Source organism: Ochotona curzoniae, unplaced genomic scaffold (genome assembly GCF_017591425.1).
Source record: "Ochotona curzoniae isolate NIBS_2020 unplaced genomic scaffold, NIBS_Ocur_1.0 contig_4838, whole genome shotgun sequence".
In the NCBI taxonomy this organism is placed as follows: Eukaryota; Metazoa; Chordata; class Mammalia; order Lagomorpha; family Ochotonidae; genus Ochotona; species Ochotona curzoniae.
In genome coordinates, this window is record NW_024466399.1 from 311,702 (window position 1) to 333,154 (window position 21,453).

The following is a 21,453-nucleotide window of genomic DNA, read 5'->3' on the forward strand; positions in this document are numbered from 1 at the left end:
ATGGCTAGAGCTGAGTTGAGCTGAAGGCAGGAGTTTAGAGCCTCTTCTGGATCTCCCACGCAGCTGGCAAGGTCAGGCTTTGGGCTGTCCTCTCCTGCTTGTCCAGGCTACAAGCAAGGGGTTGGATGGAAAGTGGAGCAGCTGTTACAGGAACCGTCACCCATTTGAGATCTCCACGCTTGCATGGGGAGGATTAGCCAATTGAGCCAGGCCCCCTAGATGCCTCAGTTTAAAGGGAACATTAAAAAAAAAATTTTTTTACGTGTACCTAAAAGGCAAAAAGAGAAAGACAAGCAAGGATCTGCCATGCATTGATTCACTGCACAAGTGTCTGAAATAGCCAGGACTGTGTCAGACTTAAGTCCAAGGTTGGTAACTTGCTCCGGGTCTCCTGTATGCGTAACAGAATACCAAGTAGTCAGGGACCTAGGCGGGACTTGAACCCAGCCACACTGGTAAAAATGAGCATTTCAAAACTCCTCCAAAAACATCTCCAAAAACCTCTCCCCTGGATTTTCTCCCAAGATGTTGGCAGGTCTGGGCTTTGCTCCTGGTAGCAGATGCACTTGTTTCCCTTTTCGTGTTTTAAAGGAACTCTCCCTTTTAGGTACTTTCCTGAAAGTTCTGAAGTAGCAAACCCCTTGTGCCAGCTCCCCCGGGAACCCTCAGAGAGAGAACTGGAACAAGCACCTTTGGGCAAAGTTTACTGCCTCTGGAGTGAGGTGTGCACGTCAGGAATGATGACTGACTGGGCGAACAGAGCTAGGGTAAGTTAAAACTCCATAAAAGATCTACCTTTCTCCTAGTTAAGCACTTCCTTGTTCGCTGTATTTTTTTTTTTAAACCTCTGGGTTGTCATAAAATTGTGCCAGGTGTTTCTTGTTTCCAGAGAAGACTAGATCCCAAATCCCCCACTGTTATCACTAATAGCACCTAAAGGGTTCTCATGTAACGTCATAAAGTAGGTCGTAAAGGTGGAACCCCCAGGTAAGGTCCCCGTAAAACAGGACCGAGGCAGTATTCAAAGCCACGCCCTCCCCGCCGTATTCTCTGTTCTATCTGTTCACTCCCTGCGGTTGAATCCACACATTTACAGGAATACCTACAAGTACTGTCACAAACTTCAACTCAGAAAGTCTCTGATCCCAAACCCTCACAAATTTTGCTGCTTTTCTGCCTCTGGAAATTCTCCCTGACTTCTCAGTTAAATGGCGCTCTCCGTCTCAGCTAAATGAAAAGAAATCCTTGGACAGCCCGGCTGATGGTGAAGTCCTGGACCGGGTCCCGAGTTCTTCCGGGAACTGACCAGCGGCAGTTCCCGCTAGGAGCGCCGGGGCAGCGCGCAGCCAGGCGGGGTGCAGGGGCGCACGCTTCGCCCCGCCCGCCGGCCGCGCCCCAGGACGGCGTCTGCAGCCCCGACAGCCCAGAATCCGGAAACGTCGGCTCCAGCAGCCAGCGCCTGACTTGGGGGACGCCGGGAGCGAATCTGGCAGGTGCGTGGGAGCCGCCGGGTGTCCCGGGCCTGGATTCCCTGTAGCTTTGACCGACACTGGGCCGATGTGGTGGCGCACCAGTTGCTTTGGGCTGCTAGCTACGCCAGGCCCGGACTCAGCAGGGTGGCAGCTGCCGGATGCAGGGCGGATCGAGGGTCCCCATCGCACCTGGAGGCTGACTCGAGTCCCCAGATCCCTGATGTGTCCGCGAACTGAGCAAGACGCAGTAGGACGCGGTGTTTCTCCTTTGCTGGGTGCCCAGTGTCCAGTCTGCTTTGCAAGTTAGGCTTGGGGGGGGGGGGGACCTGTTGAATGAGCAGTCTCTTGATGAACAATCGGGAAATATCTTCACCAGAAGAGCCATGGAGAATCCACCCAGCAGTGACATGACACCCCTCCCCTGAGGAGTCGGGGGTCCAGACGGCCAGCTCAGCTCCGGGAAACCAGGGGCGCTACTGTGTGCTATGGGAGTAGCTGTGGCAACAACAGCCTTAGCTTTTTTAGGCGCTTAGTGGTCCTAATGGGGAGGTCGTGTGGGTAGAGTTTGCGTTGGAAGGTGCAGGTGCGCTTTCGCTGGTGCGCACAGATTTCATTAAGTACGCCAGGCATCCGAAGTGAGCTGGATTCTAGGCCTGGAAGATGGGCCACTCAGCATCCCCTCCGCGCCACCCGACGTAGCGTCGGCCCTGGGGGGGACAACCGCGACAGCAGGGAGAAGTGTGCGGCGAGTCGGGGAGATCTTCCTGGGCGGGGACGGCCAGGGACTTCCCGAGAGTCCGGAAACCTGCAGCCGCGGCTCTGCCCAGGATCCGCGGGCGGAGAAGCTCGCGGGGGAGGGAGGGCCGTGCGAGGCTCTGGGGTGGCGCCGGGGGCAGACCCGAGCTTCTGCACGCCTGCATAACCCGTCCGCGGATCCCGAGTTGGCTCTGGCTCCTTCTAGAGGAGGCCTGGACCGCACGAGGAGGCTGCGCGCCCCGCTGTGGAAGGACTGTGACTAGAACTGGGAGGCCAGGCTTGCCATGTGGAACCGAAAAGATTGCAGTCCCGACCTGAGATATTACAAATCAAAGGTTTGCCTTTCGGCCTCCTGGCAACATCAGGTGCCAGGAACTGGGCAGGGGTCTGCACGTAAGCGGGCGGCCTGGAGGTGCTCCCTGCCTCTGAGCCACGCAGTGCTGAAGTGTGGTGGAGAGCTAGACTCTAGAGTAATGAAAGTAAAGACTGAAAAATGCAAGTTCTTTATGATTCCTTAATTCCATCGCCTCTGGTCATTTAGAGCCAAGTCTGGAAAACAATGACACATTTGGTCAGAAATGTAGGCAAAAAACGTTATCCTCGTGGTGTATATGTAATAGTGAATGGTTTTTCTTTTGCTAATTTTTTTTTTAATGTTGTTGGAAAAACAGAGAGAAGGAGGGACAGAGAAAAAGATTTTTCATCTGCTAGTTCACTCCCTAAGTGGCCGCACCAGCTGAAGCTGAGCCAATCCAAAATCAGGAGCAAGGAAATTCTTCTAGGTCTCCCACATAGGTGCAGGGTCCCAAGACTTTGAGACATCCTCTACTGCTTTCCCAGGCCACAGGCAGGGAGCTGGATGGGAAATGGAGCAGCTGGGGCATGAACCCATACCTATATTGAACGCTGGCGCTTGGAGGTGGAGGATTAGCCAGTTGAGCCATTTTACCAGGCTCTTTTTGCTTGCCTTTAAAAAAAAATTATTTATTTTAAGATTTTATTTTTATTATGTTTTTATTGGAAAGGCGGATATACAGAGAGGAGAGACAGAGAGGAAGATCTCCCGTCCGATGATTCACTCCCCAAGTGAGCACAACGGCCGATGCTATGCCGATCCAAAGCCAGGAGACTCTTCCGGGTCTCCCACGTGGGTGCAGGGTCCCAAGGCTTTGGGCTGTCCTCGACTGCTTTCCCAGGCCACAAGCAGGGAGCTGGATGGGAAGTGGAGCAGCCGGGATTAGATCCGGCGCCCATAGGGGATCCCAGGCACGTACAAGGCGAGGACCTTAGCCACTAGGCCACGCTGCCAGGTCCAAACCTTGCTTTCTGTCAACTGCCACAGAACCCAAACACTTAGGTCTTCATCTACTGCCTTTGCATGCGCTTTAGCTGTGAGCCGGTTCAAAGTGGAGGAGCTAGGACTCGATCCCAGAAATTTTGTGTAGAATGCCGCTGTGTCTAGCTATGGATTAATGTGTGTACCAGGAGAACAATGTCACTACATACCTGGTGATGCAGTGCAGAATGAAATAAGCATAGCTTCTACAGCCCAGAGCATTGGATGACACGGGCAAGTTCAAACTGGGAGGTAGTTGGGGCAGTGGGCTCCTGCCAGTTCCCTGGTGGGCTGCACGGAATGGATACTGCAGGGATCCGTGTGCAGGTCTGAGGACTAGCCTTGAAGACAAAGCTATGGTGGACAGAGTTGGGGACCAAGTGCAGGGCAGGTGGATGCTGGAGACAACCTCAAACAAGAATTTAAACTCTCTTTGATGTTAAGTTTCAGAGAGCAAGATTTTTTGAGCTTCAGAAGCCCAGGCCAGTCAGAACTCAGTGATAGGAAAATGGGCCACATGGACACACCAACTGGGGCTGTTTGGGGTAGTGGTGGTGGCAGCTGGAGACAAAGCCAGCAGAGAGCACCTAGGGGGATATTAAGGATCGCTGAAGCAGCTTAAGAAGCCAACAGGACGGCGCTAAGCCATGGGAATGTGGACCTCTGGGTGACGGTGACAGGGCATGGAGATGCTAGGGGTGGAGCTGCGGCATGGCTGGGAGGCTGGGAGCATGGGAAGGGGTGCCACAGCTCTTCATGACCAAGGTAAGAAAGGACTGGGTGGCCTCAGAAGCAGGAGGATACCAGTGGGCTCAGAGACAGGGGATGGAGGCAGGAAGGGGAGGAGTGGTAGAGGGGAGGTGAATCCCGGAGCCCTGTGGCTGGAGAGCTGTGTTCCCAGCCCTGCGGGACCTGGATTTGAAGCCTAACCCTTCTGATTCTAAATTCCTGCTCGAGTCAGATGACTCAATGTATTGGGCCTCTTGCCACCCACTTGTGAGTCAATTCCTGCTTGTTGATGGTTTCTGGGAAGTGAACCTGCAGCAGATGGGAGGTTTCTCTCGGCCTCTCAGATAAGCAAACTTCTTCTTCCTCCTCTCCTTCTCCTCCTCCTCTTCTTCTTCTTCTTCTCCAGGCCAGGCAGGGCTACAACACCTGTGGGCCTCATGTGAGCTAGATCAGGGAAGGGCCAGGTTGGGCTGACTGTTCCAACTGGTGCAAGCAAAAATTAGAGTGGGTGAGGGTTGGTTGGGCTTTGCAGCAGCATCAGCTGGCAGAGGCTGGCACTGGTGGTTAATTCTGTCAAGTTAAACTCCAGAACCACCTGGAGAGTGCATAACCCAGGAGTGGGAGTGGTCCATTAGGGAAAAAGTGGGCACCGACCTCTTGAGTTACCACTCCCACTGGAGAGCATAAAAACCAGGACAGGGGCAGGGTGTCTAGACAGAAAGGCACCCACCAGCATGTGTGTGGGCTGGATAGTAGGTTGGTTGGGTTGTACTAGGCTTCAATGCCCATTGACAAGTACGAGAGCTAAATGGGATGTGGGACAGACTGAACAACTCTGTGTTATACACTGGCATTAATGGGAACCAGGGTAAGGGACAGGCTTGATGGGGGTTATGGGGAGTTGCCCCAACTAGGTTGCAGCTCCCACTGGTTTGCCTGAGGGCTGAGTGTGAAGTGGGCAGGATCGGGCTGGACTGCAACACCCATCGGTTTGTGTGGAAGACAGGGCTGAAAACAGAACTGGCCCAGCAATTGCAACGATCATCACGCGCATAAGCTGAGTGGGGCGATGGACTGTGCCAGACCCTGTACTGGCAAACTCACACAAGAATCAGGTCTGGGATCATCTCAGATGAAGTTTCTTTGGAGATCCCTCCAACTGAACTGCTGATCTCAGAACCCCAATCATGAAGAGATTATATCAGCCAGTGGATTCTGAAGGGATTTCATTGCGCTTGGAGCGGCTAGCTTGGCAGCAATTCAGAACTGTTGAACTATCAAAACAGCTTAAACAGGACCCTCAGATCATGCCTCATGTAGGGGACCTGGGATGGGCTGGAGGCTGGGTGGGACTCTTTCCTCTGTTTCTCCCCTGACCCCAGATAGAGGGGAAAAAAATGATATTTGTGTGGAAACAATGGTTATTACCCACTTTCCTGCATCCCTTGACCCTTTGTACCCTAATCAACTAAGTAAGATTATTTAAAAAAAAAAATTAAGACTGGCTATCATCAAGATGTCTAAAAGAGACGAGCGGACATTTTGGCCCAGCAGGTGATGCTGGCTTCGTGGGACATCTACTCCCCACGTCGGAGTGCTTGGCGCCAAGTGCCTTAACTGCTTCCAGTCGGCTTTCCTGCAGTGTGCCTGGGAGGCAGCAGAAGATGGCAGTTATTTAAATCCCTGCCACCCTCGTAAAAAGATCTGGAGCGAGTTCTTGGCTCCTGGCTTTGTCTTGCTCCAGCCATAACTGTTGTAGCCATTTGGGACATGAATCGGCAGGTAGAAGATTCTCTGCCTCTCATCTCCTCCATCTCTTGTATATCCCTCCGCTCTTGTCTTTGCCTTTCAGAATTAGCAAATATAATAATTTCCCGCACAGTTCGCATGTATAATAATTCTGAATTCATTGTTGCTACATTTATCTAAAAGAAATCTTTAAAAACAAACTTTTTGTCCCCTGCAGGATGACTTTGGGAATCTTCTCAAATTGCACCTTCTGTTTGAAAGTCAAGTACTTACCTCGTCAACAAAAGAGAAAGCTACAGTTTGACATTAAGGAAAACGGTGGAAAGTTTTCTCTCGTTCTAAATCCCCAGGTATTTCCAAGTCAATTAAACTACTGTATGATAAGCATGGTGCATTGAGGCGATGAGAGCCTTGGTTCTATGAATAAGCAGAGAAGAATGGCAGCAAGAGGAACTGTGGCAGTGCCCACTGGCTGGCTGTTTGGGCCAAAAGTGCGTTAGAGGCAGGAGGGCCCATCCCGGCCCCCCTCCCAGGCTGCAGGAGAATGTCCTTGAAGACAAATTACTAGAGCACAGCCAAAGACATAAATAGAATTTCAGACAGATTATTCTCAGAGGAGAAAAGCCACAGTGCACAACATTGGCAAAAATCCCGCTGTCATCACCTAGCAACGTGTCCACCCTGGAGTGACACTTGTGAGGATAACTCCGGGGAGACAGAAAGATGGACAGACCCTGTAAACTGGTCTTTGGAGTGGAGCTTGAGCGCTATGTAATGTTTATTTAAACACTGAAGGACGCTCCCTTCCCGCTCTTGAACTGTAAATCTGAGAATTTAGATAAATTCTTCGTTAGATGAAGCCTTGGAAATACTTATGGCTAATCTTTTTTTTTTTTTAACATCTCCTTGAAAGAAGTAGAACTTGAGATCCAAAGGTGTCCGGCCCCAGGTCCGCCTGTGCCGGAGATTTGCTCCTCTGTCTGGAAATGGGCTGACCCAGCCTGTCCCCTGCGAGGCCGTTGCTCTAGGGCTCGCCTACGGTGAGCCTCACCTGTTCAGCGAATCATGGGTCAAGCTGAGTGTCGGAAATGGAATGGCCATGTTTCTCTGCAGTAGAATTGTGCAGGCTTCCCGCACTCACTGGGTTCACCGTTTCTGCGGGTGGATGAATAATGCATAGTTGCTCTACTTTCTCAGTCTGCCTTGTGGGCAGAGAACTGCCAACGCCATCTCTTGGCTTTGCAAACTATCACATCTTGTGCGTGCAGTCTTTTGACAGTGTGTGTGTGTGTGTGTGTGTGTGTGTGTGTGTGTGTGTGTGTGTGTGTGTGCGTGCACATTTTGCAGTGGGACATAAACATTTTAAACATGCATGCTCGCTATTATAAAGAAGAAAACAGCTTTCTGTGTGACTACGAGGCGTGAACTGCAGATAAGTGGACAAGCCACTACAGGCCTGTATAGCTGGCATGCTACCACGTGTGTACTCAGCTGTGAATATTGTCTGTGCATAGAAGAGTTCTGGAAGGATCCAGGAAGGACAAGTTGCGACAGGTGCCTCTGAGGAATACTGATACAACAGTGGAGAATGGAAGATGCCATTATTACTGTTTCGCTTTGTAGATAGTCTGCAATGGTCCTGTGCTATGTATTCAAAACTAAATGAATAGTACAAAATGAATAAGTAATGAATAATCTTTGGATTTCCCTCTCCACCCTGGGGGGAAATAACCGAACAGGTTGACAGGGGTGTAAGTAAGGAGATTCATCATCACAGACCACTGCTTACAATAGTGACAAGTCAGAAATAACTCGTAGGGATGTTTAAGCACTTAGTGAGTATTTGTGTCCAAACACTTTAAAAACCATGGATTAAAAAAAAAAAATGTTATGTAAGAAGAAATTGCACTCTTTCTAAAGGTTTTAGAAATCTGAGAAAAATTATTACATGAAACTATCATATAATAAGACTTGTTATGGGTGAAAAGTAAACATAAATAATTTATTTAGATTTCCTTTTTGATCACTGCATAAAGATTGACTTTTTGTTTTCAGTGCACCCATGTCGTCTTAGACAATGCTGATTTCCTAAGTCAGTACCAACTGGACTCTATCCGAAAGAAGCGCGTCCACATTGCAAGTCCCGAGTTCATCTGGGACTGCATCAAAGAAAGGAGACTCTTGGATGTCAAGAACTATGAGCCTACCGAAGCCCTGGCCGTCACGCTGCCTCCTGATCAAAACACCAGGAGTTCCGGTAGGCATCACAAGCAGAATGTGTTGTGGCATGCTGTAGGAAACGTGGACTGCCCATGTGGGACTCTGAGATGCAGTTCCTGGTCCCCAGCTTCAGCCTGGCCCACATCCTTCTGTTACAGCCATTTGCGGAGGGAAACAGCAGATGGAAAGTGTGTGTGTGTGTCTGTGTGTGTGTGTGTGTGTGTCTGTGTGTCTGTGTGTGTGTGACACTTATTTTCTCTATCCCTTTCAAATAAATAAAAATCAACTTTTAGCCCTGGTGCAGTAGTCTAGTGGCTAAATCCTAGCCTAGCATCCCCTGGGATCCCATGTGGACACTGGCTCGTGTCCTAGCTGCTCCACCTCCTGCTCAGCTCCCTTCCTGTGGCCTGAAAAGGCAGTCGAGGATAGCCCAAAGCCTTGGGACCCTGCACCCACATGGGAGACCTAGAGCTCCTCCTGGCTCTTGACTTCAGATCGGCTTAGTTCCAGCCATCACAGCCATTTGGGAAGTGAACCAGTAGATGGAAGATCTTTCTGTCTCTCCTCCTCTCTGTAAAGCTTTCTAATAATAACTAAATAAATAAAGAATATTTTTTTAAATTAAGAAGTAAATTTTTTAGAAGTTATAGCTAAATAATAAAGGACAAAAGGCTAACATTTTGCCAAAGAAGTTCTTTCCGAAAGGTGGTCCACATTAAAGAAACTTTGTTCCCCCATAATCTCAGATTGCACTTTGGAATCTGTCGAGAAGAAAGCCTTTGGACATAGAAAAATGTATACCTTGTGAATCAGGTACAAAAATCAGCAAATGAAGGGGTGGGTGATTGGCTTAGCTGTTAAGGTTAAGACACCTGTATTCCACGTTAGAATACCTGGGGTTCACGCCTGGCTCCCAGTCCCGACTCCAGCACAGCTGGAGATGTAACTGGGATGGAACAGAACAGGGAAGGCTCAGATGATGTGGCCATTGCTCCCGCGGGAACCTGGACTAAGTTCTGGACTCTCCACTTTCAGGAGCTCTGTTTGTCTTTGTGTGTGTCTCTTTCATTGTGTCTCAAATCTTAAAAAAAAAAATAATTAAGCCTTTCCGACAAATACTGACTTACAGAAACGCATGATTTATGTAAGGTATCATAATACATGTTTGATAAGGTGAAGTCTCTTTAGACAAACATTTGTCCAAAAATGCTGCTACAGAGGTTGAGCTAGCTTGCTGTCCCAGGAAATGGTGGCTAAAACAGGAAGAGGCAGGCGAGTGGGCTTCGTTTACACTGAGATAACTGCTTCAGCCTTCAGAATAATCCACTGTAAGTCAGAACCGGCACTAATACACTAATACTAATATAGAACCGGCTAATCTTCAAAGTCTTGATGTTATCCGTATACATTATACAGATGCTATCTGTACACATTATAACACTATAGATCATGCTATGGTTCTTCTATGAGAAAGCCATCAGACACTTGCATAGGGAGCAGGATGTTAGCGCAGTGGTTAAAATGCAGGTGTTGTTCTTCGTGCTTCAGAGAGCTCGGGTTGGATTGCTGGCTCCAGTTCCTGGCTCCTGTCAGTGTAGACCCTTGGAGGCCGTGGGTAATGGCATCCCCCGCCCAACCCATGTAGACTTAGCCTGGTCTCAGCTCTGCTGTGGCCGTTGTGGGCACTTGGAGAATGAACCAGCAGGTGGGAATTCGCTCTCTTTCTCTGTTTCTCTCACATAAGTAAATTAATAAAAAAAAATGTTTAAAAATCTAAAATTTCACAGTACAGTTCTTCCATTTCTCTCATCGCTTCACTTGTGATGTGTGGATACCTGCAGATGCATTCTGATCCTTAGTGTTAGAAACGCATTTCCTACCTATGTTTTCCATTGTCTCCAGAAGAGAAAATACAAGTCAAAAATCATAGAGATGTCAATTTTACAAATACAGATTTATGTTAGAATTCTTCTCGTATACCCATTAAAATAGAATTATTATATGCTCTGTCTTACATTTCTTCCCTTTGATTTTTGAAATTTTTAAAAAAATGTTTATTTATTTTCATTGGCCTTGGAAGGCAGTGAGATGGAAAGAGAGACAGGCAGATCCCAATGCCAGGAACAGCCAAGGCTGGGCTGGGCAGAACCAAGGAGCTGGAACCAGTCTGAGTCTCCCGTATGAGAGGCTGAGTCCCAGGGACTTGAGCCATCACCTGCCACCCCCAGGGTGGCCAGGAGCAGGAAGCTGCATTTGGACACAGAATCAACACTCCTGAATGGGATGCGAGTGTCCAAATGGCATCTCCATTGCTGTGACAAATACCCATCCCCACTTGTGCTGTCTTTAGACTATCAATAGCTATAGCTAATTTAAGAACAGCTCTTAAATATTGCGACAGATATGCTGTTTATTCAATGGCTTAATTCCATCTGTTGTGCTAACTCATTCAAGTAAGCTTTTGAGCAGTAAACAGATGCTTCATTTGTTTTAATCCTAGAAGTGGAAACGGATGACCTGTCCCTGGATGATGTCATGAAGCAAGAAGACACTGTGGAACCCACCGAGTAATCCAGCTTCAAACCTTGGGACTCTGCAGGGTTTATGTTTCACAAATTCAAGCAGTATTATTAGCATTAGTACTAGGCTGTTGTTATGTCAGCCTATTTTGCTTGTCTAACTCTATTAAGTTTTTATTTAATATTTTTTCCTTCAGCCAGAATACTGCTGATTTCTTCTGTCATCTCAGTTTCATGAGATGTGACATAATTATTAGAGAGATTGAGTTTTCAAAGGAGAAAGTCACAGGTGATAAGGTGTGGGCGCTGGCTTACCTGTTACCTTAGCGGCCCAGTCTGTAACAACTACGCGATGCTGCTAGGGTATTTGTTATCGGTAATTTTAAAAAGAGAACAACTCCAAAATCAAAGGTGCAGATTTAGGAGAAGTCTGAGTCTGATTTTACAGAGGCGTTCACTGTGACCCAGGCAGGGGCCGGGTCGGGCCTGCGTGTCAGAAGCCTTAGGTAGGAGCCCAGTGGACAGCACGCAGTGGGGCAGCTGGCGGCAGGTGCCTCTGCTCTTGAGTAGTGCTGGACTCAGTGTTGGGTCCAGGCAAGGAACTCAGGAAAACACTTAGAATTCCTAAGAAGGCATGGGAGGCTTAAAGAATTAGGCAAGGAGATGTACAAGAAAAAAATTATGAAGCTGTGTCTAACCTGCGTCTACTTCAATGTTAACATGTGACTGTCCTGTTTTAGGTTTCATGTAGAGAATGTTGAAATTTCTCATTTTCCTCAAGATTTTGAAGTTGCAAAATATAACACCTTGGAAAAAGTAAGTCTGATTTTTTTTTTCAGAAAAGAAAAACAGAATTTTTCTGAATATTTTTCTTGTTCATTTTCTGGTTTTGAAAAATTGTGCATATCCTGAATATCATACATTCTGCAATATATATACTGATTTTTTGGTGCTAAAGAAAATGCCTACATTTAAAATTCAGTGCTTTTTATTCTGAATGTTTTTACTTTCATAGCATTGCATGCTAGTACAAGACATTTTAAATACTACAAAATATTCATATAGGATTAAGAAATAAAAGTGCTCCTCATTATTAGCAGAAATAATTATTCATTATTAGTTTCTATTCATTATTAGTTTCTCAGAAAGTTTTTAAAGACTTATAAGATTTGAAAGATAATGTGACAGAGATATGTAGAGAGAGAGATTGCCCAACTACTGATTCACTCGCCAAGGGCCACAGTGGTAGAGGCTGGCCCTGGCCAGGAGCCAAGGGCTTTATGCTGGTTTCCATTAGGGGATGCAGAGACCATGTCCTGCCCATTTTCCACCTTAGCAGGAAGTTGGACCTGAAGCAGAGTGTCCCAGACTCAAAGGCTGACATTGCCACCATGATACCACAACGTCAACTGCTCAATTCCTTGGATTTATAAGCATATGTTTGACACTAATTATTTATGCCATTTCGAATCCCTGTTCATTTGCATTAAAAATAAAATTAGCTCCTCTTTGATAAAATCACGTAAATATCCACGCTTATCTTCAGAATGATGCTCCATTTGTATTTTTGAGATAGTTGATCGAATTTGAAAATAGCACCAAAAATTTGAAAATCGTATTTAATTTGAAAATAACAATTCCTTCTGTGATAGAGAAAACAGGAAAAGCACACTATAAACACAGACATAGATGCATGCAAGGATTTCAAAACTGGATTTCACTGCAGTGTCTTTAATTCTATTCCCCACATTCTTTTATAAATATCTATAGTATAAACACAAGAGGAAATGTATTGAATATTAATAGTGACTGCATCTCTGTATTTTTTATTTTCTGCTTGTACCTCTTCATAATCATGTCTCGCGCTGTGGTTCCGATCAGCACCTCTGGGTGCTCTGCGCGGTGCGTGTTCGCTGCTTCCCTGAGCGCACACCTTGTTTTCCAGGTGGGGATCAATGGCGACCCGGAAGTGGTGGTGGTAGAGCTGTGCTGCTCTCAGGCCCCTGAGGACCCTCCGTTCCTGATTTGTGCACACTTCCTGCTGGCTGACGGCGTGCAGGTGATGTTCCTGTTCACGGCTGCTGCAGTCCATCAACCTGCTCACCTTTGTTTTGTATCTGCGGTTAGCTCAAGGTGGTGCAGCAAGCAGACAGGCTGTGAGCGCTCAGACAACAGGCGCGTGTTCGTCTCAGGCTGCTGGTCCTAGATGGCATGCAGCAGGGTTGATTTCCTGCAGGGCTCCTCACGTGCTCCTCTGTCAAAGTCTTCTCATAAGAACACCCGTCATGTTGGATCAGTTCCTGCCTCTTGACCTTGTTTAACTTAATTGCCACTTTGAAAAATGTATTTATTTGAAAAGCGGGGTTACACAGTGAAGGATCTTGCATCTCCTGTTTCACTCCCCAAATGGTGGTCATTGCTAGGACTGGGCCAGACCACACCAGGAACTTGGAACTCCATCCGGGAGTCCAAGAAATTGGCCTGACTCCCACTGCTTTCCCAGGGTCATCAGCAGGAAGCTGCAGCAGAAGTGGAGCAGCCAGAACTAGAATCAGCTCTCTTATGGCGTAATGGCTTCACGGGTGAGCACTCAGCAGGCAGTGGCTTAGCCTCCTGTATGCTAATGCCAGACCCACTTAATTCCTTCTTTTTAAAAATAATTTAAGATTTATTTATTTTTATTGCAAAGTCAGATATACAGAGAGGAGGAGAGACAGAAAGGAAGATTTTCCATCTGATTGCTCACTCCCCAAGCAGCTGCAATGGCTGAAGCTGGGCCAGTCCGAAGCCAGGAGCCTGGAGCCTCTTCCGGGTCTCCCACACGGGTGCAGGGTCCCAAGGCTTTGGGCCATCCTTGACTGCTTTCCCAGGCCACAAGCAGGGAGCTGGATGGGAAGTAGGGTCGCTGGGATTAGAACCGGCACCCACATGGGATCCTGACACGTTCAAGGCGAGGACTTTAGTGGCTAGGCCACGCAGCCGGGCCACACTTCATTACTTCTTAAAGACTGTTTATATATACAGTCCCATTCTGAAGTGCTGGGGTAGGTGGGCACCATTCAGCTCATAACACCTGGTAAGTAGTTCAGCAGAGTAGAAATAGGTTCCCTTTGGAGTGATGGAGGGAGAAGGGGTAGTTGCCCAGACCAGAGCGACGTAGACAGGGAGAGTATTTACTGAGTGGAAGACATGGGGTTTCTGCTCTCGTTCCACACCACTTATGGGACATTTTCCTAAACAATCCCTTAGCACGCTGCAGCAAGCACCTGCCATGTAGTCAGAATCTGTTACAGCTGAGACCCAAAGCTAGAACTTTGACTCCAAAAACTCACCACTTGGATGGAAGCAGCACACGTGTCTTTGCAACCTACTGTGACAGCTCTGATATTTAAATGTGTCTAAAGCTTCAAGGATTGGGGTCTCAGGGTCCTGGAAATGGCACTGGAGGCGGTACAAGGGTCATGACCCTTGCTCTAGGTCAACATTAACTCAAGAGCACAGTTTCAATCACAAGTATGAGACCAAAGGAAGTCAGTTAAGGCCTACAGTTCAAATTAAATGTTATGAGATCCACCAGTGGGTTTTGTAAGCAGAACACTCAGTCGCTTGTCAGTAGCATTGGAAGTGTATTGCTGGGCCCGCTCTCCAGATGTCAACTCGCTTCAAGGCCAGGATGCCCAGGTGGAGACAGGACCACGTGGCTGACAGATCCCATTTCTCTCCCAACAGCAGCTTTGGTTGCAGCTGCCGCCAAGGGAAGTGCCTGTTCCGTGGGTGATCTCCGGGAGGGAGCCCGAAGTGTGGGGCTCCCCTGTTCTCCCACCACCTCTCAGTGCCTGCTCAGTGTAGCTGTGAGAGGCCACTGTTAGCTAAGCAGTGTTGTCATATCACAGCTGACATTCTGTTGCCATCATGTGTCCCTGCAAAGAGCGAGAAAGTTAACCGGATGTCAGATGCATCCAGGAAACAGGGTTTGCTAAGTCTGAACCAAAAATGTACACTAGATTTAGTTGGGTTAAAAAAAAAAAAAAACAGTGAAAATCAAGCTGAACGTTGTGATGGGAGGTTATGATTTTTCTCCCATCCCTCCAGGGTGCCTTCTTCCCTTAGCAAGCCAGTCTAGGACTCTCCGTAGGTGAGCCTGTCACCTTATAGGAATGACCTCGTTTTTTTCTTTCTTTTTCATTTCCAGCTGCTCATTGGTCATTCAGTAACATGTTATTTAACTTCATGTTACTGTAAATTTCCTATTTTTCCATCTGTTGTTAATTTTGTTTTATGACTTTTCATCTAACGGGAGGTATTGTAACTGTATAATAGGGACCATCATATCCAGATGTGAAGATACAATGCAGTATGCATCTCTACTTCCAAATCAAAGATGGACTCCCAGTGAAACTGCTAAATATACCTTGACAACTGTGTGCTAGATCTTCTGCCATTGTCCATACCTACAATCTCAGGATACACTTAAATAACACGACGACAGATTTAGGACTGTGAAGGACTATACTAGTGTAATAATATGGGGAAAATCAGTGGCGGGGGAGGAGGGAGCTTGAGGAAGAGGGAAGAGAAATCCCAGAGCCTATGGTGGAACTGAACTATAAAATAATAAAAAGAAGGCCCAGCATGGTAGCCTAGTAGCTAAAGTCCTCACGTTGCGAGCGTGTCAGGATCCCATATGGCCACCCGTTGTAATCCCAGCATCCCCACTTCCCACCAAGCTCCCTGCTTGTGGCTGGGAAAGCAGTCAAGGATGGCCTAAAAAACCTTAGGATCCTACACCTGCGTGGCAGACCCAGAAGAGGCTCCAGGCTCCTGGCTTCACATCAGCTTAGCTTCGGCCATTGCTGTCACTCGGGGAGTGATTCAACAGATGGAAGATCTTCCTTTCTGTCTCTCCTCCTCTCTGTATATCTGCCTTTCCAATAAAAATAAAATAAATCTTTTTAAAAAGAAGTAAGAAGAAGAAAAAAAGAAGTAATCTTTTCTTAAGGCCTTCTGCAGAAGAAAGTTTTCAAGCTTGCCCTTTGAACAGAATTGTGTTGGGGCAGGCATCTGGTGTTGTGAGCGACGTAGTCCTGAGGAACCCACATTCCACAACCAGATGCCTTAGTTCAAGTCTTGGTTTCTCTTCCCAACCCAGTGGCCTACTAAGAGCACCCTGGATAACCCAAGCAGTTCCATTCCTCTGCGCACACGGGAGTCCTGGATGGTGATCCGGGCTCTTGGCTTCTTTGGCTGTTGAACGCATTTGCAGAGTTAATCAACACATGGAAATCTGTCAGTTTCCATCTCTCCCTTTCTCTCTGCCTGTCAAATGAATAAAAATAATTAAAAAAAAAACATTTTGATGGAAATATTTCAAAATTATGATACACTCTACCTACTTAAAAATAATTTTGTGTGTGTGTTTATTTTCAGTGTATGTAAAAAGCCCAGAGGCAGGGAGAGAGAGAGACAAAGTGACAGAGATCTTCCGTCCACTGCTTCACTCCCCAGTGTCAAAATATCTGAGGCTGGGCCAGGCTGAAGTCAGGAGCAAGGAACTCTATCCAGCTCTCCCACACGGACAGATGAGACCCATGACCTTGAGCTCTCACCTGCTGCCTCCTGCGATGTGCATTGGCAGGTCTTTACATTGAACACAAAGGATCTGAGACTTGAACTTGGATGCTGCAGTGTGACAGGCGATAGCCCGAGCAGTGGCAATGATCGTGCCAGACTTCAAAGCTAGAATAGTGGGTAAAATGAGGGTTCTAAATGATCATTGGAGTGACTCCAAGGACTCAGATGGCCTTTTGTGTCTGCTGTTCTTCACTGCTTCCAGGTTTTAGGCTGTTACCCAAGACCTGAACATTGAAGAAACCCCTTCACAGTACAGATCTAATGTGTCTTTCACCACGTAGTAGGTGTCCGTTAAAATGGATGTGTTAATAAGTTGCTGTGTACTGTAATTCACAGACTAGAAGACAGTTCGCTGTCAAGAAAACCGCTGCAGATGCAAGCGAATACTATGCAAATTACATTGAAGAACTGAAGAAGCAAGGATTTCTGCTCAGGGAACACTTCACACTCCAAGCCACCCAATTAGCATCTGAAAAACTGCAAGCCGTAAGATTGATTTGTGCATGTTATTTTGTGTTGCTGACTTAATGTTTTGAGACGAATGTTTTCTTTCTTACACTAAAAAGACTGGGAGGACAGAAAAGCAGGATTTAGGAAAAGGGTAAGTGACCGCATAGAAAGGTGTGGAGCCATGAGCAAGAATCGTCAGCCCTGACTGCCTGAGCTTAATGGCAGTCACAGACTTGGAGCTCATGAGGGGAAAGGCAAAGGCAGGCAGAAAAATTGCAGGAGAATAGAGATGATGATGGGACGGGTATCACAGATTCGGAAAAGGTGCATGGAGGAAATGGCGGGAGGGAAATTACAGTGACCTGGCATCTTGCAAAATATCTGAGGGCCTCAACGCCACCACGCTGGGAACCCTGGAGGGCCACAGTCCAGCTGTATCCACACGGTCACACCAGGCCGAGGTCAACAACTCACCTCTGCTCACTGGCCCAGGTGTGTTTTCATCCACTCACACGCGATGCCTGGTTGATTGTGAGTCATTCTTGTGTCGCCATTGCAGCTGCTTTTGGAGGAGGTCATCGGTGCCGGCCCTCTGAGCCCGGAGGTGAGCGACTTGGTGGAGTTGTTGTGGTCGGAAGTTCTGGGCCACCTAGAGCACACGCTGCTCAAGCCCGTGAACAGCATCAGCCTCAACGATGTAAGTGCAGTGGGTCTTAGAGACACAACAGGATAAGCTACTGCTTGGATTCTAGCGCTTATGTATGCATGCTGGGCAAGGTGCTCCAAGCTCCCCCAGGAAACCAGACAGCCCCGTCTGGCATTATCAGCAGCAGGCTGATCAAAAATCAGCCTTCAGTGTGGGCTAATTAGGAGGCCAAGACACTTGAGCTAGGCCTGTTGGCCATGGGTGGTCTTGGTCCAAGTTAGAGCCCTATGCATTAATGTGCGTCATAGTCTCATATCTTCTGAGCGTGTTTTTTTTTAAAGATTTGTTTTATTTTTATTGGGAAGGCAGATATACAGAGAGGAGAGACAGAGAGGAAGATCTTCCATCCGATGATTCACTCCCCAAGTGAGCGCAACAGCCGATGCTATGCCAATCTGAAGCCAGGAGCCTCTTCCAGGTCTCCCATGTGGGTGCAGGGTCCCAAAGCTTTGGGCCGTCGTCGACTGCTTTCCTGGGCCACAGGCAGGGAGCTGGATGGGAAGCGGGGCTGCCGGGATTAGAACCAGCGCCCATATGGGATCCCGGGTGTGCAAGACAAGGACCTTAACCACTGCGCCACCACACCGGGCCCTGTTTTTTTTTTTATGATGTTTACATAGTTGACAAGGATGCATGCCCATGGGGACCACTGATTAGGCTGGGAAAGGTTTCAGAATAGGAAAAGTGGGTGAGACAATTGTTTCCATTTTCTTTTTCTTCTTCCCATATCTAGGGGGAGGGGTTAGAGGGTCACATCCAGCCTCCTAACCGCATTCTAGCCAGCAATCTAACCTGGCAATGTGGGACGGCCACTCAATGTCATCCCAGGGTCACTGATGTGGAGCGTGTTCCGAGGGGTCTGAGCAAGTGGTTCCAGTAGTTCTGAGGTGTTGTTCATTTCATTGCTCCAAGCTTGAGGAAATCCTTCCAAGCTCCACTGGCTGACATAGTCCACTTCAGAGTCTCAGTTCACCCAGATGCTTGCTATCCAAGCTTGGCCAGCAGAGTTGTCCCATTTGTCCTGCCCTCTATCGCCTGCCATGTCACTGGCTGTGCTCTGCAAGCCTCAGTGATCTGTCAGATACCCTCCTGTGCATCTGGGCACGCCGTCCAGTGCACAGCCTTCAGCAAGCAAGCAGCCCCAGTTATGACACCTGCACTCCGTGATCAGAGCACAGATCCTGTGGTTGGAGTTCTGAGTCCAGTGGTCCAGTTGTGGAGGTATCCAAAGCAACCTCACCAGAGGTGATCCCAGCCCTGACTCCTGTGTGTGCCAGCCAGTGTGGAGTCTGGCTCAGCCTGTCAGCTGCATCAACCCACACATACACTGGTGTTTGTAGTTGCTGACATGGTCAGTCCTGTCCCCAGGCCTATCTCATAGGCAAAGCAATGGATGCTCCTGCCCAGGCCAACCCTGCCCACCATACACGCAGCCCACCATACACGCAGCCCTAACCCACGCTAGTGAGAACCACGGCCCAGTCAGAGTGACTCCCAATAACCCACACTAGGCCCTCAGCCATGGTTCCTGAGCATGGCAGTATGTGCAGTAGACTGATCCAGTCTGTCTCACATCCCTTTTGACTTTCATAGACACCATTGGGTGCTGCAGCCTAATTCAGCCCAAGTTACTGCACTGTTCAGCCCACTCTCATGCTGGTGGATGCCACCACCTGTCTAGTCAGTGCTGCCCCCAGTCCTGGTTCTCACACTCACTGGTGGGAGCTGCAGCCCCTCAGGGGGTGCCCATAGTTTACCCACTAGGCCTACTCCCAGCCCCAGATCTTGCATTTTCCAGGTGGTTCTGTGGTCTAGAGGGACAGGACTTGCCCCCATTCCCTGCACTTGCCAGCTGATGCTCAGGCAAAGCTCAGTCAACTTGCATTTACTCTGGCTCCTGCATTAGTCACTTAGCTAAGCCTGGCTCTCCCCCTAACCCAGCTCACATGGAGGCCAGTGGGCTTTGTATCCCTGCCCAGCCTGGTCTGCCCCCAGTCCTAGCTCTCACACTTACCAGTATGAGCACTGACCCAGCAGGGGAGCTCCTGTAGCCCCACTACTGGGCTCTTCCCCTTCCCCCCTCCCTCCTGCCTCAGTGTTTTACATATGCTAGTGTGTTCTGTAGTCCAGTCTGGCCTGGTTCAGCCTAGCCTGTACCTTCTCATGCTGATAAATGCTTCATCTTAACCCAGCCCATTCAGTCCCCAGTCTCAGCACTAATGTGAACTGGCTGGTGCTGCGGCCCAACCAGCCTGTCACATACCCCATCCTGGTTCTCACATCTGCCAGTGGGTGCTGTGAACTGGCATAGCCTGGCCCACCCCCAGACCTGAGCCACATGTATGGTGGTGGGTACTATAACCTGGCCTGATCTGGGCTGCTCCCAGCTGAGATTCTTGCACTCACCAGCAGGGACTATATCCTGACCGAGGAGTTCCCATAGCTCCTCTGTCAGGTCGCCTCCCAGTTGGAGATCTTGCCTGTGTTGGTGGGTTCTTTTTCCAGCCTGACTTGTCCCACATCCTGTCCTGGCAGGTATGGCAACATTGCCTGACTGGCCCATACCCATTCTGGCTCTTAACATTGAATATTACAGCACAGCACTGCCTGGTCCACCACCCGACTCAGCTCTTACATGGTTCAACAGATTCCAAGACCTAGCCTAGCTGTCCTACACCCACCCTGGCTCCTTCTGAGTGTTTTGGATAAGGCAGGTGCACTTGCAGTCCCCCAGAAAGCGTGCTTCACTCTTTAGTGTGTTCAATTGCTAGTGAAAGAGCATCTCCCTTGTGAGGCACCTTGTGCATCTGCAATGTTATATGAAGGCAGTACAATTTTGCTCTGTAGGTTTAAACTCTTTTATTTGGGGAACAAATGTTTCCTTAGGTAACAAGCATGAAGCTCTTGTGTAATAAGTAATGTGATCTGTGGATTTTGTTCTTGATTTGATATGATAGCTTTCCACATTTCCCATGGAAAAAGCCAATCTCCTATAGCTGTACCGGTTTTCCCTTCTCTGTGTGTAAATCGGTGTTCTTCAAAAGCTTCATGGGAAAACTGGGAAGAGATTTTCAGTGTGTTTCCCCAGACCAATTTTACTGAATATGTTGAAGTACTCTTGTGTATGTATGTATACAGATTCACCACATACAGAAACAGGCTGCCTACGAGCCCAGTTCTGGAGGAATCAGGACAAGTGAGATGTGTCTGCAGTCCAGGTGTTCTCAGCTTGCCAACGGCTGATGGTACATCGCAGAGCGGTGATGCACCCGCCAGCTGTGTTTGAGATGGTTATATATGTGCCTTCACTTACGACCATCAAGATTTCATTTTAATAAACACATTTAACTTCTCTTAAAGGTGAGCAAGGCAGAGGGAATTCTCCTTCTAGCAAAGTCTGCACTGAAGAATGGAGAAACAGCACAGCACTTGCGAAAGGTGGTTGCTGAATTCTACAGATTAATACCTCACAAAGCCCCAGGCCCCGAAGAAGTCAACCTGAAGCTCTTGGCTAAGGAGGAAGACCTATGCCAGGTAAAACTCTGAAATAGGAAATTCAATTTAAGCTATGCTTGGGAGTAGACCAATCTTTAAAAATATGTACTTATTTATTGGAAAGGCAGATATACACAGAGAGAAGGAGAGACAGAGAGGAAGATCTTCGGTCCACTGGTTCACTCCCCAAATGGTCACACCGGCCAGAGCTGAGCCAATCCAAAGCCAGGAGCCAGAAGCTTTTTTGTCTTTCACTTAGGTGCAGGCTACCAAGGCTTTAGGCCATCCTCTACTGCTTTCTCAGGCCACAAGCAGGAAGCTGAATGGAAGTAGAATAGCTGGGATACGAACCAGTATCCATATGGGATGCCAGCACTTGGAGGTGGATGG

At 48.1% G+C, this 21,453-nt stretch overlaps 1 protein-coding gene across 1 annotated transcript in view; it reads left to right on the forward strand.

Annotated features, from left to right (window-relative positions):
• Positions 1–1,436: 1,436 nt before the first annotated feature.
• The window catches only part of LOC121161742 (protein mono-ADP-ribosyltransferase PARP4-like), a 74,570-nt gene continuing 54,553 nt past the window's right edge, over positions 1,437–21,453 (forward strand). The window contains exons 1-9 of the mRNA XM_040988344.1: positions 1,437–1,493; positions 6,260–6,392; positions 8,098–8,299; positions 10,763–10,829; positions 11,522–11,597; positions 12,727–12,840; positions 16,749–16,898; positions 17,422–17,559; positions 20,929–21,102. Coding sequence (XP_040844278.1) covers positions 6,261–6,392; positions 8,098–8,299; positions 10,763–10,829; positions 11,522–11,597; positions 12,727–12,840; positions 16,749–16,898; positions 17,422–17,559; positions 20,929–21,102 — 1,053 coding nt within the window. The 5' untranslated portion in view covers positions 1,437–1,493; position 6,260. The remainder of the gene's footprint in view (positions 1,494–6,259; positions 6,393–8,097; positions 8,300–10,762; positions 10,830–11,521; positions 11,598–12,726; positions 12,841–16,748; positions 16,899–17,421; positions 17,560–20,928; positions 21,103–21,453) is intronic.